General features: G+C 38.1%; 1 protein-coding gene across 4 annotated transcripts in view; it reads left to right on the top strand.

Annotated features, from left to right (window-relative positions):
• polm (polymerase (DNA directed), mu) overlaps nt 1-19,193 on the top strand; it is a 47,860-nt gene that overhangs the window by 11,150 nt on the left and 17,517 nt on the right. For 2 of the 4 annotated variants that reach the window (XM_039768320.1, XM_039768319.1), the window contains exons 2-8: nt 7,887-8,078; nt 8,161-8,347; nt 16,025-16,123; nt 16,407-16,577; nt 16,717-16,788; nt 18,567-18,687; nt 18,889-19,021. In XM_039768320.1, the coding sequence (XP_039624254.1) occupies nt 7,900-8,078; nt 8,161-8,347; nt 16,025-16,123; nt 16,407-16,577; nt 16,717-16,788; nt 18,567-18,687; nt 18,889-19,021 (962 nt within the window). In that variant the 5' untranslated portion in view covers nt 7,887-7,899. Of the gene's footprint in view, nt 1-1,887; nt 2,453-7,675; nt 7,745-7,886; nt 8,079-8,160; nt 8,348-16,024; nt 16,124-16,406; nt 16,578-16,716; nt 16,789-18,566; nt 18,688-18,888; nt 19,022-19,193 lie in introns of those variants that run through there. The other 2 variants (XM_039768322.1, XM_039768321.1) reach the window with 2 other exon arrangements.

The following is a 19,193-nucleotide window of genomic DNA, read 5'->3' as shown; positions in this document are numbered from 1 at the left end:
TGTACCAATAAGAAGGATCTCGGTTTTATCACTGTTGAGTTTAAGAAAATTAAATGTAAACCAGTTTTTGATTTCGGCCAGACAGTCAGTAAGGGTGGTAGGTGGGAGGGTGAAGTTGAAAAATAAAGCTGGGTGTCATCTGCATAACAGTGGAAATGGATATTATATTTCCTGAAAATATTGCCCAGAGGAAGGAGATAGACGGTGAACAGAAGGGGCTCCCAGGACAGAGCCTTGAGGCACTCCTGAGGTAACGGATACAGAGTGAGATGAAAATGATTTGAGCTGTATGAATTGGGAGCGCCAGAAAGGTAGGATGTGAACCAGTTATAGACATTGTGGGTGACACCAATGGAAGATAGTCTATTGAGAAGAATGGAATGAGAAATGGAGTCAAAAACCGCACTCAAATCAAGTAGTATGAGGATAGAGAGTAAGCCGGAGTCTGCTGCCATGAGAAGATCGTTAGTTATTTTGATTAATGCAGTTTCTGTACTATGGAGTGGGTGGAAACCAGACTGGAATTGTTCATACAGGTTATTCAGGGATAAGTGAGAGTGGAGCTGTTTGGCTACTACTTTTTCTAGGATTTTGGATAAGAAAGGTAGGTTAGAGATCGGACGAGGTTGTTAAAATTAGATGGATCGGCCGATTTTTTAAAATTGGGGTTACTACAGCAGTTTTGAATGAAGCAGGAACAATTCCAGTTGAAAGAGAAGAATGGATAATAGCAGATATAATATGGAGCAGAGATTGAAGGCAGGCTTTGACAAGTGATGTAGGTAAGGGGTCAAGCAGACAGGTGGATGACTTAGAATGAAGGATTATATCTGATATTTCTAAGGTGGAGGGAAGTTGAAAGAAAGAAAAGGGTGAGTAGATGGGAAGAATTCAGAAGGAGTAGTGTGAGCGGATTGCAAAGCAAGGTAGTGGTGGATACTCTCGATTTTGTTCATAAAAAATGACATCAGAGAATTACAAAAGGCATAAGAGTAGAGATGTGATGGCCACAAATCAGGGGGTTGGGTGACACGTTTGAGGAGTGAGAACAATGATTTAGTGTTGCCTTCATTCATGCTGATTATATTAGAATAGTAGGCAGATTTATTTTGATTAATACAATCCTTATAATGTGAAAGATGGTGGAAATACATATCTTTGTGAACCGCGAGCCCAGTTTTTTTATAAAGTCGCTCTAATTGCGGCCTTTCGCTTTCATGAGACGAAGTTCAGCGTAAACCAGGGGCAGAGAGGGAAAATGAAACAGACTTTGTTTTAAAAGGGCAAGAGAATCCAGAATATGATGAAGGCTGGTGTTATAATGCAAAATCAACTCATCAGCGGTAGTTAAATTAGGAGTGGCAATATGTGATTCAATACTGGATCGAACAGAGTCCAAATTAATGTTCTTGATATTGTGAAAAGTTATTGTGCGGGGTAGCTTCGGGATAGATATTGAGAGTTGAAGATTAAAAGAGAGGAGAGAGTGGTCAGAGAAAGGCAGTTCATCAGTTGTATGATCGAGAGAAGAGACACCAGAGCAACAAATTTAAGTCCAAAATGTGTCCTTTTGAATGAGTGGGGACCTTGGTGAACTGTTGGAGCCCAAAGTTCTCCAGGCAGGACATAAAGTCTCTAGTAAGAGGGTTATTTACATTGTCCATATGAATATTGAAGTCACCCAGCAAAATAATATTAGGGAGACAATGACAAGCTGAGCAAGGAAAGCAGCAAAGTCATTTAAAAAGTCACTATTCGGTTTAGGTGGACGATAAACAGCAGCGATGACGGTAGGCGAAGATCCAGGTTACTTGCATACAGTACATTCAAACGAGTTGAAAGCAGGGACAGACATCGGCAAAACGTTCCACTTCTCGCGAGACCTCCTCCGCGGCCAGTGCCGCGAGGTTGACAGATGTAAACAAATCCCGGCGGAGTGGATTCATTGAGTTCAGAAAAGTCATTAGGTTTTTGCCAAGTCTCAACTAAACAGAGGAAATCAAACTTACGATCAACGAGGAGATCCTGAACAAGAGACCCCTTGTTCGTAAGTGAGCAAATGTTCAGTAGTCCGAAGTTGAAGGTGGTAGTCCCATGGGTAGTAGAGGTGTTAGCCGATCTAGTTAGGCTGGCAAGCACACTATGGTCGACAGCCCGATCAGCGTGGCGAGGAGGACGGCGAGAGTTGGACCAGAAAGACTTTATTGCAGACGAGGGATCCTGGTGGACCGTTCGTCGAGATCCACGATGAATGTATCTCCGACGTGGTTGGAAGATGATGTCCGGATGGAGATGCAGAGAAGCAGGAGAAGGCGTTGACATGGAGGGACGCAGCCGGAGAAGTTCAACAGCAGAATACTGGAGCAATCCCAACGCAAACCGATGTACAGGCAGTAGGAAAGCCCAGATGATCACAAACCAGGCAGTAGTCCACATATTTGTCGGCGTCAGGGTAAGCAGACCCAAGACGATCAAACAGAGTTGCAAACAAACAAAGTTTTACCGGTGAGCAGCGGCAGCCAAACGCGCCAGCGTCCACTCAACCGGAAGTCAGATTTGTTCCGCTGAATTTCTTCATTGTTCCACTGAATTGATTCATTTCTTTCCTTAAATTGCAGCCAAACAGAAATGAAATGAGCGAACTAACAGAAAGCCAACTAATCCAGGGCCTCAGACTCAAACCAATTTCACTCCAATCAGTTGCTTAATTAGGCGCCGATTCTTGTTGTTAATTAAACTCATTCTTTAATTCCATGGTTTGTTGCTGCTCTCATTTTGCAATATAATACATTTCTGAAATTGTTGATTTTTCTCTTTTCTAAGAGCACTGTGAAAATGGTATGAGGACCTGAGCAGATCAACATTCCTGAAACCGTCATCTTTTTTATTTTCGGATATTATATGATGGACCTAGTATGCTGGTCCTGTTTTGGCTCATTTTGTGTCTAATTATTGTGTGGCTGCTAATTAAGGAAAAAAACAATTAGGGGGTCTGAGTCTTCAAGAGCAAATCAATTAAAATGAATTCAAAAAAGTTAATTTGCAGCAAAACAGGTCACTAATTAAGAAAAGTTTTAGAATTAAAACCGTCAGCCTCTGTGGCCTTCCAGGACCAATGATTTACACTGTTATACATTTCCTTCATGGTTTATAATTCCTAGCATTTATATTTGGTGTATTCTGAAAGTAATCTTTTTTAAAATTGCAGCATGGCACTTTCAAATAAATCAGATTCTCAGCTTCTTCGGTTAACATCTTCAGGTTGGAAATCATTTCAGATATATACACATAGACAAAGGGATTCTGAGATGTGTACATTTTTACCAAAACCTTTATGTGGAAGATCAGTGATGATAACTGTCATTTCCAAAATAGTTGAAATAAAAAAAAAAAGGCTGGGCAAATATAAAGCAAACAGAATAGGATACATTAAAGCAAGCATATACACACTAGTATGTACAAATTGAGAAGGCAAACAACATGACAGTGCAGCACCAACAATGGCACGATTGCTAGAAAGAAAATGTGTTAAGGTAAGAGATGTGCATATTCATATGTTTTAGAGTTTCTGTCTACACTTTGCCTTGCTTATATATATATATATATATATATTATATTTAAGTGAATTCTGTTAGTATTCTTGTGTATATGACAAATGGTATTTGTCTAAGGAAACTTCAAAATCAGTATACAGTACAGTTGTCTATTTATACATTATTATTTTTTTACAGATGGATCACAGACTAGTTGTGTCCAGTAGAGACTATTAGTTCCATGAATGACCAGGAAACCACCTTGGAAAGGCCAATCCACTTGCCACCACAAATGCACAACACCAGCAAAATAACGAAAACAATGCCAAAAACCAATCATGACAATAATAACAATTATATGCTTAACTTGTGTTAAGAACCAATCATTGTGCAGTCCATTTCTGGCACTGCCAGAGAAAGTTCACTGAAATTCAGAGAGGTGAATTCAGTTGCAGTGATTAGGACTCTTGCTCTTGTTTAGCTCAGGTGCTCTGGATCTGTAGAAACATGCATAAGATCGGAGTGCAGAAAGTTTTGGAAAAGAGGCAACTCAATAGTTAAAGAGTTGAGCAGGGTAGCTGTTGTGATGCTTCAGTGCGTCCTGCGTTCAGTCTTATAATAATATTATTGAAAACAGAAAAGTAAGGCTGTATGATTTATCTAATTATTTAATAACAAGGGGGGCTCCACCCCCTGCTCGCTTCGCTCACCCACCCCCGGGTTTGCTGTACCGATTATACAATTTAAAGAGATTGTTATGTATGCATTATTTTCACTTTTACTTTAAAGCTTTTGTATACATTCACACGTATATTAATGGTTTTTTTCACAGCAGGTAATGGGAGCCTGTCTACCATAGGTTCAAAGTCATAAAGCTGACGAGAGGCAATTGACATGCCCTGAAGTGACAGAATCTGAAAAACAGGTTTTACAGGAATGCAGTTGAGAAAGAAAGCACCGACCAACACAGGTTGAGACACATGATGATACTAAAGAAAGGTGTAGGACGAATGCCTGAGGTACATGTAAGGCAAAAGATATGAAATATTTAAAAAAAAAAATTTCTAGTAACACACCTTATAAAATATAAAAAAGGAAAAGCAAAAATTACACAAATAGAATACATTACACAAACAGAAGCAGCATTTCATGAATTACAGTTATTCTTCTTGCATGTAGAAATCTACCCCACTAAGGCTAATTTAGTAGTGGCATATGTATTTTTTAAGAGGGATTGGGGCTCAAAGGCTGTGAGAGTCTTGGTTATGTTTAATAGATAAAAATACTTTTACTAGTTCATTTCCGTTCCTCAGTTCTTCACTAAAGAGATTTGTCTCGGTGCTTTTAAAGTTTGGGGTGCCTTCTTCTCCATTAAACAACAGTACATTTAGCACATATACTGTATGTGTGTTGCATTTGAGTGCTCTTATTAATGTTTGTTTTTTTTCAGATCTAAACTTGTTTTTGCTGTATATTTGGAACAACCCTCAACATTACTAGTACAACCAGTAATTGCATTCTAAACTGATACCTTTTTTATCAAGACACCATTAAAGTGATTTAAAAAATATAGGCAAGACATTTCTAATGGGCATTACTGTTTGAAGTGACAGATTTGTAATTTATTATTCATATATGATGACACCGCCTCATTTTCAGCCACCTTTCCTTCAGTGTTCTAATGGTCCTCCCTAATGGTCTTTTATAAATGTTAATTGATTATTAGAGAGTTCTTGTAATTGCCTTATCAACATTGAAACCTGTTATTCTGTTCACTTGGGTTGCAAGATACTGGCATTCCTAAAGTTTAGTACTGGGTTTAAAAATAGCCAAAATGAAGCAGCTTTTGAAAGAATTTCAGAATGAAGGTCATCTTCATGTGACCGATTGCCAAGAAACTGAAAATTTCATAGAATGGTATCTATTACTACCTTGAGGGAAGAGGGAGAAATGTAAATAACCAGGACAGAAAAAGAAAGGGAAGGCCCAGAGACACCGCTGCATAAGAGAATAAAGGCATCAGTGTCTGTACTTTGAGAAACAAACACCTTAAAGGCCTTCAGTTGGCTTCTTCCTTAAAAACACTCCAAATATCAGTGTTCTTTTCTGTGACCCAACATTTGCGCGATAGACATATGAGCGCAGTTTAGAACGCGGCGACAAAATCGTGAAAGTTTCATTAAATATGAATTACTAGTTTAAAGCATATATAATAATTTTTATTTTAGAAGTCAATATTATGAGACACGACACACAGATAGTCCTTAAGATCACGCCCTTCATATGTAGAAAGAATTGCAGTAAGACGTCTTGATAGTTGAGCATATTTAGACTTGCTGGCTGCCTGACTGCTGGTAATTCCGCTTTGTATATACGACAAGTTATGCCAACCCTCGACTGAGTTATTTGTTCGTGGCATGCCATCAGCAGTTATAACAGTTATAACCTAGCATATAATGTGTACATGATGTGCACGTACGCGTCCCACTCTCTTGGCCTCTCTCGCGATTTTGTCGGTGCGCATTTGTCGAAAACCAGTTAGTGGGTTTGTTGGCGGTCATTTGTCCATCACGGTTTTATCTGCGCTCATATGTCTATCGCGCTTTTGTTGGTGAACCATGTTTTCAGCATTGGACAACCATGTGAACAGAATGACTAGTTTCAGCAGCGCTAATGCATTTACAAAGGTTTCTGCAATAACAAATTGCCATTTATAACTAACTTGTTGTCCCCTGCAGCTCTGCCTGTATAGTAGTGAAACGGAACAGTGAGGAGGGCCCTGCCTGCTCCCCACTCCTGATGTCACACTTCCCTCGGCCCGCAGCCTCTGTCTCGGATTAGCGCAAATATATCGCTCCTGCAAGTGAACTATGATACTTAGCGCAGTGAGAGAAGTTGCAAAATCAACCTGAATGTTCAAGCTTAATCAAATAAAAAAAACAGATCTGTTAAGTAGTTCTCTCGTGAAAAACGGACAGACGTTAGATTTTATATAGGTTATTAATAAGCTATGGAAGTTTATCATTAGGACACTGAAGGAATAGCTGCTGATAGTGGGACGTTGCAGACTTCATTAATAATAAATTTAAAAATAAGCCATTTCAAGCAGAAACAGTAATTAGAAGCACTAATAGCCAGTAATGTCTTGTCTGTGTTTTTAAATCAGTTGAATTGTATCTTTGTTAAATAAAGATAAAACTTTCATGTCTTTCTAATACACACACACAATTTCTGGGTATGTCCAGACTTTTGCCCAGTACTGGAAGTGTTTGTCAAAACAAATAGTAAGAATGTATAATGTCTTTTGAACAGCTGTGTACTTTGAAGTCAGTAGTTTTTATAACTAGTTTTAATCAGAATTAAAGAGGGCAAGTAGAGTATAACCAATTTCTGGTTTTTTGATCATGAAACAAAAATTTGTTACTTTAAATAACATTAAATTAGCCAATTGTGAGGAAGAGTATGGATTGTGAGTGTGTTGAGAGTGGACTCTTGGTTTGTGTCTGGTGCTGCCATGTTAAGCTTTGGCTCCGGGGTTAGTGAATGGACCCCTGTTACTAGTGCTGTATAAAATGAAAGTAAGAAATTCAATTCTCTACATGTGTCAATAGTGACCAAATAAGCCTGTAAACATTTTTCATTAACTAAGCATGTTGCAAGAACAGACTTTGGATTGGGTGCTAGTCCATCACGGGTACTTTAATATGCATATCTGAAAAGCAGGCAGAAAACAAGAGGTCCAGTAGAAAAATCCACCCAGAAATGAGGAACACCTGTAGACTCCACATAACTAGATAGCAACCGGCTCAAGATTTAAACTCCCACCACTGGATTTGTAAAGTGCTATCCACTGTGCTTCCCTAGAAAAATTCCAAAGGTTTAATTCCTTGTTTATCTTAAATGATTAACTCAGAGCTTAAGTCAATATACTAGCATTTTTGGTACTGAAGATCAAAAATAGCTCAGTGAGAATACACCATACATGGAACTAAACTTTAAAAGCAAAGTAGTAGATGGATAGATACATATTGGAGATAAAGGATGACCAACTATTACATAGGCCAACAGACATTTTATTTTTAAGCTAAGCCATTAGGTCTCCTTCACATTGACAAATACCTTCATATAGACTTTTATATGCAGTGATTAGCAGTGATAATATACTTCGTGGACCCTGACTGAACAAGGTCATACTAAGAGTTTTAAATCAGGTAAAGTGCATTGTGTCATTCAGATCCTTTAAATCCCCTTTTATAGATTTGCCAACTTTAATTTCAGTACTTAACAGTGATAATGCACTTATTGAGATCTGACTGGACAGGTTAATACTAAAAATTATTACTTACTCAACAGGTCTGTACCAAAGATGGACCCTCCTAAAAGGCGCAGGAAGGAATACAGCCATCAAGGCACTGAAGTCAGTCAACCTGTAAAATTTCCTCACATTGTCTTGTTCTTGCTAGAACGAAAAATGGGGGCCTCCCGAAAGTCCTTCCTTACCCAGCTTGCAAGAAGAAAGGGTTTTTGTGTGGAGAATAAGTTCTGGTAAGATTTGTAGGCAGCTTGCACTTTATTTGATCTTATTCTTCTTTTGACCTTGAAACAGCATTTTTTTTCTCTTCCACAGCAACACAGTGACGCATGTTGTGTCAGAGAATAATACTGGAGATGAAGTATGGGAATGGCTTGAAAAACAGGATTCAGGGAATGGAAATGGGAATCTCAGTACATTAGCTCTGCTTGACATGAGCTGGTTCGTAGAGAGCATGAGTGCAAATAAACCTGTAGACATTCAAGATAGACACAGACTGAAGGTAAGTGTGATTGTAGTCTAATTAAATAACTCTGCAGGTCCAACACCTAAACTTTAGGAATTTGACACACAAGATGTATGGATTACACATTTTGGACAGTTGTTAGTGCTGCTGTGGTATATATCCGAGACCCTGAGTTTAAATTCTGTGCCTGCCTGTTTGTGTTTTTCACTCTAAGCACTTCAGTGTTTATCCCAAAGACCTGAAGATTAGTTTCCTATTCTAAATTTGCTCATTGCCAGAGTAATTGAAAAGTGTGTATGTGTGAGAGAGCCCTGTGTTGGACTAACATCCTTTACAGGGAAGACTGCTTCTTTGCACCTAGTTGTGTCTGGCCTGGGTATCCCCTGGTTTGAGAATGCTACATTGCTATTTAACATTCTGTGCCAGTTAGATATAAAAAGGTGGCCAGCAACATTCATTTAAATTGTGAAGACACATGCTATATAAAACTCTGATGCAATATTTGCAAAGGTTGGAAAAGCTTAGTTTAAAGAAAGAAAAGTATAAACAACAAACAAAAACAAATTTCAGAGAAGGCATTACATGAATAGTTGTTTCTGATTCAGTTTTGGATTTATGTTGTACATACTGATATTTTCAGCTTTGAATCTCTGTAGGATTTGGGTCTCTGTCAGACGTTTGTGTTTTTTTTCTAAATTTTTAACATGTAAGGAAGGCAACCTGGACTAGAGTGTAATATCACCATTCACACAGTTTCTATATTCATATGTCTATTATAAGGGGTAGTGTGTGTCTCAGTCCAGTGACCCTGCTCAGGGTAAACAGGTTGGATGGATGGATTAAATTTAAACTGGCAGTAGAACACAATACATTTTTTAAAACATATTCTTCTTGTACTTTTGAATGTCTTTATTTACCACATACATTGTAAATTTTCACTTGGGGATCTCAAGCTTTTTTTCTGGCCCATTAAGAAATAGAATTTATTCAACCTGTTCTTTTGGTGCAGGCCTGGTACACTCTCACAACCATGAAACACACTCTGCTTAAATTTCCTCTACATGCTCTTTTTGAGCTGGAAATATAATAGCTCTGTCTCAGGTTCTTCAATTATGGCTGAGCTCCTCTCTGTACAGTATTACAAAGAGTGTACCAAGTGACTATATTCAGGAATACTTGTTATCTTTTGTTTTGGTCACTACCCAAAGCTCATTTAGAATTGGGGTATGCTAAATAGAAGATTGGCAGCTTCAACCAAGAACTCCGCTTGCACTTCACTACCTTGGTCCAGTACAGCATTGTCTGAATTGTTACCACTGCACCAACTGATGATCAATCTCATGGTTACTTATTTACTCACTTGTGAAGAAGTACTAGATATACTTGGAATTCATGACTTAAGATTTAGAGGTTTTATGTATCTATGAATCATTTCAGTACACATTGGAGATCATACAAACAGGACAGGAGATAGTGCATCCTATGAGTGCTTATACATTTCTTTATTTTTTGGAACCTTTGATTCTTTAAAAAATGATTTCATTGTAATCTGGAAATCAGATGTGCAGTTAATTTGTGACACCATTATAGGGCTATAAACATTTTTATTTTTTCTGGTTCAGATTCATGTGGAGTCAGTTTTCCCACCAGTACAAGGCAGAAACCAGCAAAAGATCAGACCATCACAATACAAATTCATACACATGTCCAGGCTGACCAACAGCAAACTGCCAAGTTAGAATTGCAAATTAGAGTAACATGCTCATCTTTTTTATCTGGTTGATGATTAAAATCTTGGTGTTTTGAACATGCCGTGCCTTGTGTGTTATGTAAAGAAAGAAAAACTTGAAGGAAGTGTTGTACTGTTGGTTTTGAGGACATTACAAGATGGTATTGCAGTCTAGTGTATTATACCATTTAAGTGGTGGCCTAATATGTTTACTTTAAGCAATGCCATCCTCACTTCTCAATTATGTTTTGAATGTTTGTTATTAAAATTTGGTTGAAAATTAGTTTCAGGTCATGAGGACTGCTGAGGCAGTGTCATCTGTGAAGATAAGTTGGTGCTTACTGTATCATGTATTTGTCTATTAAAACAAGAACTGTATTTTATTTTTGAAACTTTCTCTGTACAAAAGCTTCAATGAGTCTCAAACATCTCTCTTGCTTACAGGAAAGACTTACGGAACCTATGTTCCACTGACACAGAGGAGGGTTTGACAAAATGTTAAGAAAGTTCCATTTGTAACACTAGTCGATTTGCATAATGGCTCATTCCACAGCACACACGTCACTTTCCTATTTCAGTCTTTAAGGACTTTTTGAATTATATGGAATCAATTATGGTGTTCACCTGTGAAATCTACTTGGGAAGATGAAGTTGTCTTCTCCTGTGTGAACAGTAACACAATGCAAAAAGTTAAATCTTAATTACAATACTAGCTGTGTTACCTGTCTAAGATGAGTTGAAATGTAAATAATCGGCATAATCCCTAGCATATGCAGTATTAATGTTTGCAATGCATTTTTCATTCCAACAGATGGCACTTCAGAAACATTAACCCTGCTTTTACAAATGCCATACCAAATAGAATTTAACTAATACATAGTATCTGTGCTGATATACAAACAATTGTCTTTTTATTAAGGTGATTTTTTTTTTTTTTGTCATCCACAAGTATTTTGGCTCTGAGGTCTAAATTGCTATTTTTGATATTTAAGTAATTCAGGTGAAAGATAAAAAAAAAATTATGAGACAAAAGAATAGAATATCACTCTTTTTATTCCTCACATACTGGGCTTACTTCACATTATTGTGCCTTACCATTTCAAGTAAAATGGAGTGTAGTGGAGCATTAGTACCAATAGGTAATATATAGCATACTATATGGCTATATGTTCTTTACAAGCATAAGCTTTACTAAGCCTCTAACCTGCTGACAATCACAAAACACATACACTCTCTCTCTCTCACCGCCCACTTTATTAGGTACCTCTGTTCAACTGCTTGTTACTACAAATGTTTAATCAGCCAACTCTAAATATCTGGCAGCAACTCAATGCTTTTGAGCATGAAGACATTGTCAAGATGACCTGTTAATGTTCAAACCAAGCATCAGAATGGGGAGCAAAGATGATTTAAGCGATTATGAATGTGGCATGGATGTAGGTGGGGTCATAATTGGCTGTCAAAAACATGGATCCATCCTGTCTTGTATCAGTGGTTCAGGCTGGTGGTTGTGGGGTAATGGTGTGAGGGAAATTCCATTTTCCTGTCACACTTTGTGCTCCTTAGTACCAGTTTAAATGTCACAGCCTAGCTGAGTATTGTTGCTGACCTTGTCCATCCCTTTATGACCAAAGTGTAACCATTTTCTGATGACTACTTCCAGCAGGATAATACACCATGTCACAAAGCTCAGATCATCTCAGACTGGTTTCTTGATTATGACAATGAGTTTACAGTACTCAAATGGCCTCCACAGTCACCAGATCTCTATCCAATAGAGCACCTTTAGGATGTGGTGGAATAGGAGATTCACATCATGGATATGCAGCCAAAATACAGTGGGATGCAAAAGTTTGGGCAACCTTTTTAATAGTCATTATTTTCCTGTATAAATCGTTGGTTGTTACGATAAAAAATGTCAGTTAAATATATCATATAGGAGACGCACACAGTGATATTTGAGAAGTGAAATGAAGTTTATTGGATTTACAGAAAGTGTGCAATAATTGTTCAAACAAAATCAGGCAGGTGCATAAATTTGGGCACCACAAAAAAGAAATGAAATCAATATTTAGTAGATCCGCCTTTTGCAGAAATTACAGCCTCTAAACGCTTCCTGTAGGTTCCAATGAGAGTCTGAATTGTGGTTGAAGGTATTTTGGACCATTCCTCTTTACAAAACATCTCTAGTTCATTCAGGTTTGATGGCTTCCGAGCATGGACAGCTCTCTTTAACTCACACCACAGATTTTCAATTATATTCAGGTCTGAGGACTGAGATGGCCATTCCAGAACGTTGTACTTGTTCCTCTGCATGAATGCCTTAGTGGATTTTGAGCAGTGTTTCGGGTCGTTGTCTTGTTGAAAGATCCAGCCCCAGCGCAGCTTCAGCTTTGTCACTGATTCCTGGACATTGGTCTCCAGAATCTGCTGATACTGCGTGGAATCCATGCGTCCCTCAACTTTGACAAGATTCCCAGTCCCTGCACTGGCCACACAGCCCCACAGCATGATGGAACCACCACCATATTTTACTGTAGGTAGCAGGTGTTTATCTTGGAATGCTGTGTTCTTTTTCCTCCATGCATAACGCCCCTTGTTATGCCCAAATAACTCAATTTTAGTTTCATCAGTCCACAGCGCCTTATTCCAAAATGAAGCTGGCTTGTCCAAATGTGCTTGAGCATACCTCAAGCGGCTCTGTTTGTGCTGTGGCGGAGAAAAGGCTTCCTCTGCATCACTCTCGCATACAGCATCTCCTTGTGTAAAGTGCGCCGAATGGTTGAACGATGCACAGTGACTCCATCTGCTGCAAGATGATGTTGTAGGTCTTTGGTGCTGGTCTGTGGGTTGACTCTGACTGTTCTCCTCATTCGTCGCTTCTGTCTATCCGAAATCTTTCTTGGTCTGCCACTTCGAGCCTTAACTTGAACTGAGCCTGTGGTCTTCCATTTCCTCAATATGTTCCTAACTGTGGAAACAGACAGCTTAAATCTCTGGGACAGCTTTCTGTATCCTTCCCCTAAACCATGATGGTGAACAATCTTTGTCTTCAGGTCATTTGAGAGTTGTTTTGTGACCCCCATGTTGCTACTCTTCAGAGAAAATTAAAGGAGGAGGGAAACTTACAATTGACCCCCTTAAATACTCTTTCTCATTATAGGATTCACCTGTGTATGTAGGTCAGGGGTCACTAAGCTTACCAAGCCAATTTGAGTTCCAATAATTAGTTCTAAAAGTTTTGGAATCAATAAAATGACAACGGTGCCCAAATTTATGCACCTGCCTGATTTTGTTTGAACAATTATTGCACACTTTCTGTAAATCCAATAAACTTCATTTCACTTCTCAAATATCACTGTGTGTGTCTCCTATATGATATATTTAACTGACATTTTTTATCGTAACAACCAACGATTTATACAGAAAAATAATGACTATTAACAAGGTTGCCCAAACTTTTGCATACCACTGTATCTACAGCAACTGCGTGATGTGGTCATGTCAATATTGACCAAAATCCTTGAGTAATGTTTCCAGCACCTTGTTCAATCTATGCTGCGAAGAATTTTGGCAGTTCTGAAGGCAAAGAAAATTATGTATGTATGTATGTATGTATGTATGTATGTATGTATGTATGTATGTATGTATGTATGTATGTAATCAATCATTGTTATATTTAATTGCATGGCTCCTGGTAAAATTTCAACTCTCTAACTTAATGTAAACATAAATCTATCCATTGCTTAAACCAATATATACTGCTCAAAAAATGAAAGGTTCACTTTGAAAACACATCAGATGTCAATTGGAAAATAATCCTGCAGGATATCTCTACTGATATGAACTGGGTAATGTGTTAGGAACGAAAGGATGCCACATCGTTTGATGGAAATGAAAATGATCAACCTACAGAGGGCTGAATTCAAAGACACCCTGAAAATCAAAGTGAAAAAATGATGCGGCAGGCTAGTCCATTTTGCTTAAATTTCATTGCAGCAACTCCAAATTGTACTCAGTAGTTTGTATAACCTCCACTTACTTGTATGCATAACCTGACAATGTTGCGTTGGGTGGTGTTGGGGCATGCTCCTAATGAGACGACGGATGGTGTCCTGGGATATCTTCTCCCAGACCTGGACCGGGGCATAACCCACCACCAAACCGGTCATGCTGAATGATGTTACAGGCAGCATAATGTTCTCCACGGCTTCTCTAGACCCTTTCACATCTGTCACAAGTGCTCAGGGTGAATCTGCTCTCATCTGTGAAAAGCACAGGGTGCCACTGGTGGACCTGACAATTCTGGTATTCTATGGCAAATGCCCATTGAGCTTTATGGTGACGGGCAGTGAGTACAGGGCCCACTACAGGATGTTGGGCCCTCAGGCCACCCTAATGAAGTCTGTTTTTGATTGTTTGGTTAGAGGCATTCACAGTGGCCTGCAGGAGGTCATCTTGTAGGGCTGTGGCAGTACTCATTCTGTTCCTCCTTGCCCAAAGGAGCAGATACCGGTCCTGCTGATAGGTTAAGGACCTTCTACAGCCCTGTCCAGCTCTCTTAGAGTAACTGCCTGTCTCCTGGAATCTCCTCCATGCCCATGAGACTGTGCTGGGAGACACAGCAAACCACCTTGCAATGGCAAGTATTGATGTGCCATCCTGGAGAAATTGGACTACCTGTGCAATGTCTCCTACCAGTAGTTACACTGACCGTAGCCAAATACAAAAGTAGTGAAAAAATAGTCCAAAAGATGAGGAGGGAAAAATGTCAATGGCCTCCATCTGTTAAACCATTTCTGTTTTGGGGGTCATCTCATTGTTGCCCCTCTAGTGCACCTGTTGTTAATTTTATTAACACCAGAGCAGCTGAAATTGATTGCCAACCCCCTCTGCTACTTAACTGACCATATCAATAGCCCAGAAGTTTCATTGACTTGATACTATACTCTGATTAAAAAGTGTTCCTTTATTTATTTATTTTTTTTTTTTTGAGCAGTGTACTGTATATTACTATGAGCAGAAGGTAGGAACCATCACTAGATGGGAGCACACTTAGTCTAAGGACAGACAAACGTGCAACACATACACAAATACAGGGCAATTTAGGATTTCAAGTCAAGCTAACATGCACAGGTAAAAATAAAAACAGCATCTGGATAAAACCAATGCAGATAAGCATTGGTCATGAAAACATCAGAGATGGGTGCTAGGTTGGGATTCAAATTCAGCCTTGTGGAGATGTTAGGCAACAAGAGCAATGACTGTATCACAGTTCCACCATCCCATAAACCCTCCTATTTCTAGGGTATGTGTAATTCATGCTTAAGAATGAAGAATTCATTTCTTAGTTTTTTAATAGCAAGGGAATATGTTCAAGTGGAGTCCACATTTACTCATCTTGATCAACAAGCTCTACCATATGTTTGCCTAAGTAAAGGAACTGCAGAGTTGGTCCTGGAGGGCCGTAGGGGCTTAAAGTATTTGTTTCAACCCATTTGCTTAATTAGAAACCTTTCCTTGCCAATAACAACTTATTTTATTTTATAGCTTGTGTTTTTATTCTGCCATCCCAGGTCATTCTTATTTTGTAGTTTTTCTTTTCTTTTCCATTGATGTCAACCAAGTGATTTGTAGCCAGAAACAGATGAGCAATTCTCAGACAAAAGTAAGCAATCAGTGTGGCATAATCTTAACAAGTGAAATATGTAAAATGAAATGTAAAAATTTTTCTTTACCATTAAGTGCATTAATGGACTTCTCATTAGGAAACTGGATCTACATCAAAGCTCCCTGAACTTCTGAAGAGACATGGACTCTGTGGCTTTAAATATATAAACAAAAACACACTTTGTGGTCTGAGAAGTTTACTTTGTTACCTGTGTATGGAATTAAAGCAAGAAACATAAACTGACCATCTATATTTGTTATGAGACGTGTAACTTGCTCAGTTCTTCTTAAGTTTAACGCTTACTGTGTTTCAGGTGAAAGCATCTTGTGCCTCATTAAATCCTGATTATACGGTGCCTGTCTATGCCTGCCAAAGACGGACTCCTATGCAACATCCAAACAGAATTTTTACGGTGACTTCCTTTTGATGGAATGCATTTTAAAACTCATTTTGTAAATGTAGCCCTTCTACGTTTAAGTATTTGTGCAAATGGTATTAAGAGGGTTTGATAATGGATGGTGGAAATGCTATACTAAAATCATTGTTAAATATTACCTACTATGAATTAGTGTTGAATTACAATATATTAACACACCCATATATGTTGTAAATGTGTATTTTTGATTTCTAATATGCTTATTTCTTTAGAGCAGATTTAAAGCACATCACTCATTAAAAGAACATTATCTTCCCAGGACGCTTTAGAGATTTTGTCTGAAAATGCAGAATTCTTTGAAAGTGAAGGGCGAAGCTTAGCATTCTACAAAGCTAGCTCTGTCCTGAAAGCTCTTCCAGTCCGCCTGACCAGCACCGTTGACTTGTGTGATCTGCCTTGTATTGGAGAACATTCTCAGAGAGTCATTAAGGTTAGTAAGTGTTACTGGTTTAACCCTTTTGGCACAGTTGTAATGCTCTTTAGATATGTATGACCATTCATGTTTGGACTGATTTGGTGATCACATTTTTTAGCACATTCTGTTCATGTTAAGTTCCAACTTTTTCCAGGAGATCCTTGAAGATGGAGTTTCAAGTGAAGTTGAGGGAGTGCTGCAGTCTGAAAGATATCAGGCAATGAAGGTACAAAGTGTTTTAATCCCTTCCTTCGACAAATAGCATTGACTTAGAAATGCATTTTTTTTTAGCATTTTGTTCGGACATACAAGTAAGGATGGCATTGCATTCTGTACATGTGACTATGCTACTACCACTACTATTAATATTTTGCATATTTACAGGTATTTGCTTAACAGATGCTTTTATTGACAGCGATTTAAAAAAAAAAAAGAGGTTGAACATAATCGGGTAGAAATCAGTTTGGTGGACTGTTTAGGAACAAGTGTTGCAGGGCAAGGTTATAAAATTGATCATTACAAGTGAATGGCTTTAAACCAAACAGAACACAAAACTTGTTAATATTTCCTTAATTACAAGAACCTGTCAAAGCCATTGCCAATTTAAAAGATATTTCATAGAAAAATAGTTTTTAAATGCTTCTTAAACACATGTAGTGAATCAGCAGTTCAAATGGAGGTGCACCGCTTTTTCCATCAGCTTGGAGCTACATATGAAAAGAGTGGCCAAGAAAACTTCTTAATCTCATGTTTTCATAAAGAATGAAGAGAAAAAGAGTTAGATATAATTGAAGCAAATAGTGACCTATGCTGCACAATAGCAAACGATGTGAAAAAGGTTGATGGGGGATTTTTACATATCATTTATCCAGATATATGCTCAAAAGGTGTAAAGTGCACACTTTTTTGCTAAAATAATGTTAAATGCATAATTACAGAATAATTGGCACATATCGCAAATAGGAAACTTCATTCATTGGTCAAGAGTCCAGAAGTGACTAGACCAAAGACCGACCTGAAGTTGTGCTGTGTACTCCGTCAGGTACAGTCTGGTCTTGTGAGGGTTATACAGAATGAATCTGCAAGTACAAGAGTAATAATTTTCCCATGAGTTATAGCTGGTCATTGACCAATACTCCAAAGCTGTGTACTAACTTGACTGGTGTTAGTGATAATGAGTATACCTAAACAGAGAGAGAACGTTGTAGAGATGAATAAACTGTTACAATAGAAATTTTCCAGAGTTACCCTTTACTGACAGCAGGGGTCATTGTAATGCATGCAGAGCATCAAAGGTGCTTTGCTTCGAAGTTCGTTTTCTGGCACTGATGCATTCTGTGTGAATTTTGCACATTCTGTAAAACTGTGCTTGGTTTCCTGCCCATTGCTGGCCCTGCTATTTTATTCATTACTTCTGGTGTTGTTTCTTGCATACTGCTGCTGTTCTCAAAGCATGTTTTCAGGAACTGGGTATTCACTAGGTGTGTGTTTTTCAAATTATAAATGAAGTACTAGGGTGTTGTACCATGTTAGCCATTATGAATGTAGTGAGAAGTCTAGCAAAATGACACCTTTTATTGGCTAACTAAAAAGTTTACAATATGCAAGCTTTCGTGGCTCCTTCAGGCAAGATGTAATATAGACATTAGGACAGATACAACATTGGAAAACCTTTAAGTGAGACATCTTAAATGTAAAAAATTAATAGACCTCTTCAGGCTAAGATTCATTTAGCAAGAGAGGAGAACAATGTATGGTTGAGATATTTGGATAAGATAACTGTCCCACAAAGTCTTTTGAAGTTTATGATGTGTTTTCAATACAATGTAGATCTGTAAACGGGTTGTCTGTATCAGTCCAAGAGATGCAAACAATCCTAGCCAATAAAAGATGTAATTTTGCTTGACTTCTCACTAAATTTCAAATGATAAAAGTACTTTGTCTGTAGCCAGTTTTATTGACAAACAAGTTAAACTTAAATTATTATTTTGTGTTCTTGCATAGGTATTGACAAGTATCTTTGGAGTAGGTGTGAAGACAGCTGATCGTTGGTATAGAGAAGGGATTCGAAATCTTGGAGATTTATTGTCTTCTGGGCAAAAATTAACTAAAGAGCAGGAAGCAGGTATGCAGTTCATTTAGGTTAATAGGGACCTTTAAACAATCTGATCTGTCAATTGTGTTTTTATTGGAATAGATCTTCCTGGTCTGTAATAATTTTGTTTGACAGATATATCATAGTGGAGTAGGAACTTGTGTATTAAACCTTATTAAAGCAAATGCACTGTTTGCGATTCATGTTTTCAGTGTTTCTGGTTGATTGCAGGTGTAAAATACTTCAAGGATCTTAGCAGTCCTGTAACTGAAGAAGAGGCCAATAGCATCACTGATATTGTCAGAAAAGCAATTGCAAGCATCGACACAAGAGCAAAGATGACTATCACAGGAGGATTCAGAAGGTAATTTCACTGTTTCACGATTCATTTTTTTAAATCTATCTTACAAAGATGACAATGGAATGTTTAGTTTTCTTTTATTGAGTAGGTTTAGGCTGCTATTAGTTAAAGCTACTGGGCCACATTGGTGGTGGTGTTTCTTTTTTTGTGTTGTGCTTCAGGTACAAGCTGGGAC

This window comes from Polypterus senegalus, chromosome 11 (genome assembly GCF_016835505.1).
Source record: "Polypterus senegalus isolate Bchr_013 chromosome 11, ASM1683550v1, whole genome shotgun sequence".
In the NCBI taxonomy this organism is placed as follows: Eukaryota; Metazoa; Chordata; class Cladistia; order Polypteriformes; family Polypteridae; genus Polypterus; species Polypterus senegalus.
Note: the sequence above shows the minus strand (reverse complement) of the source record. Positions and strands in the feature narration are given on the sequence as shown.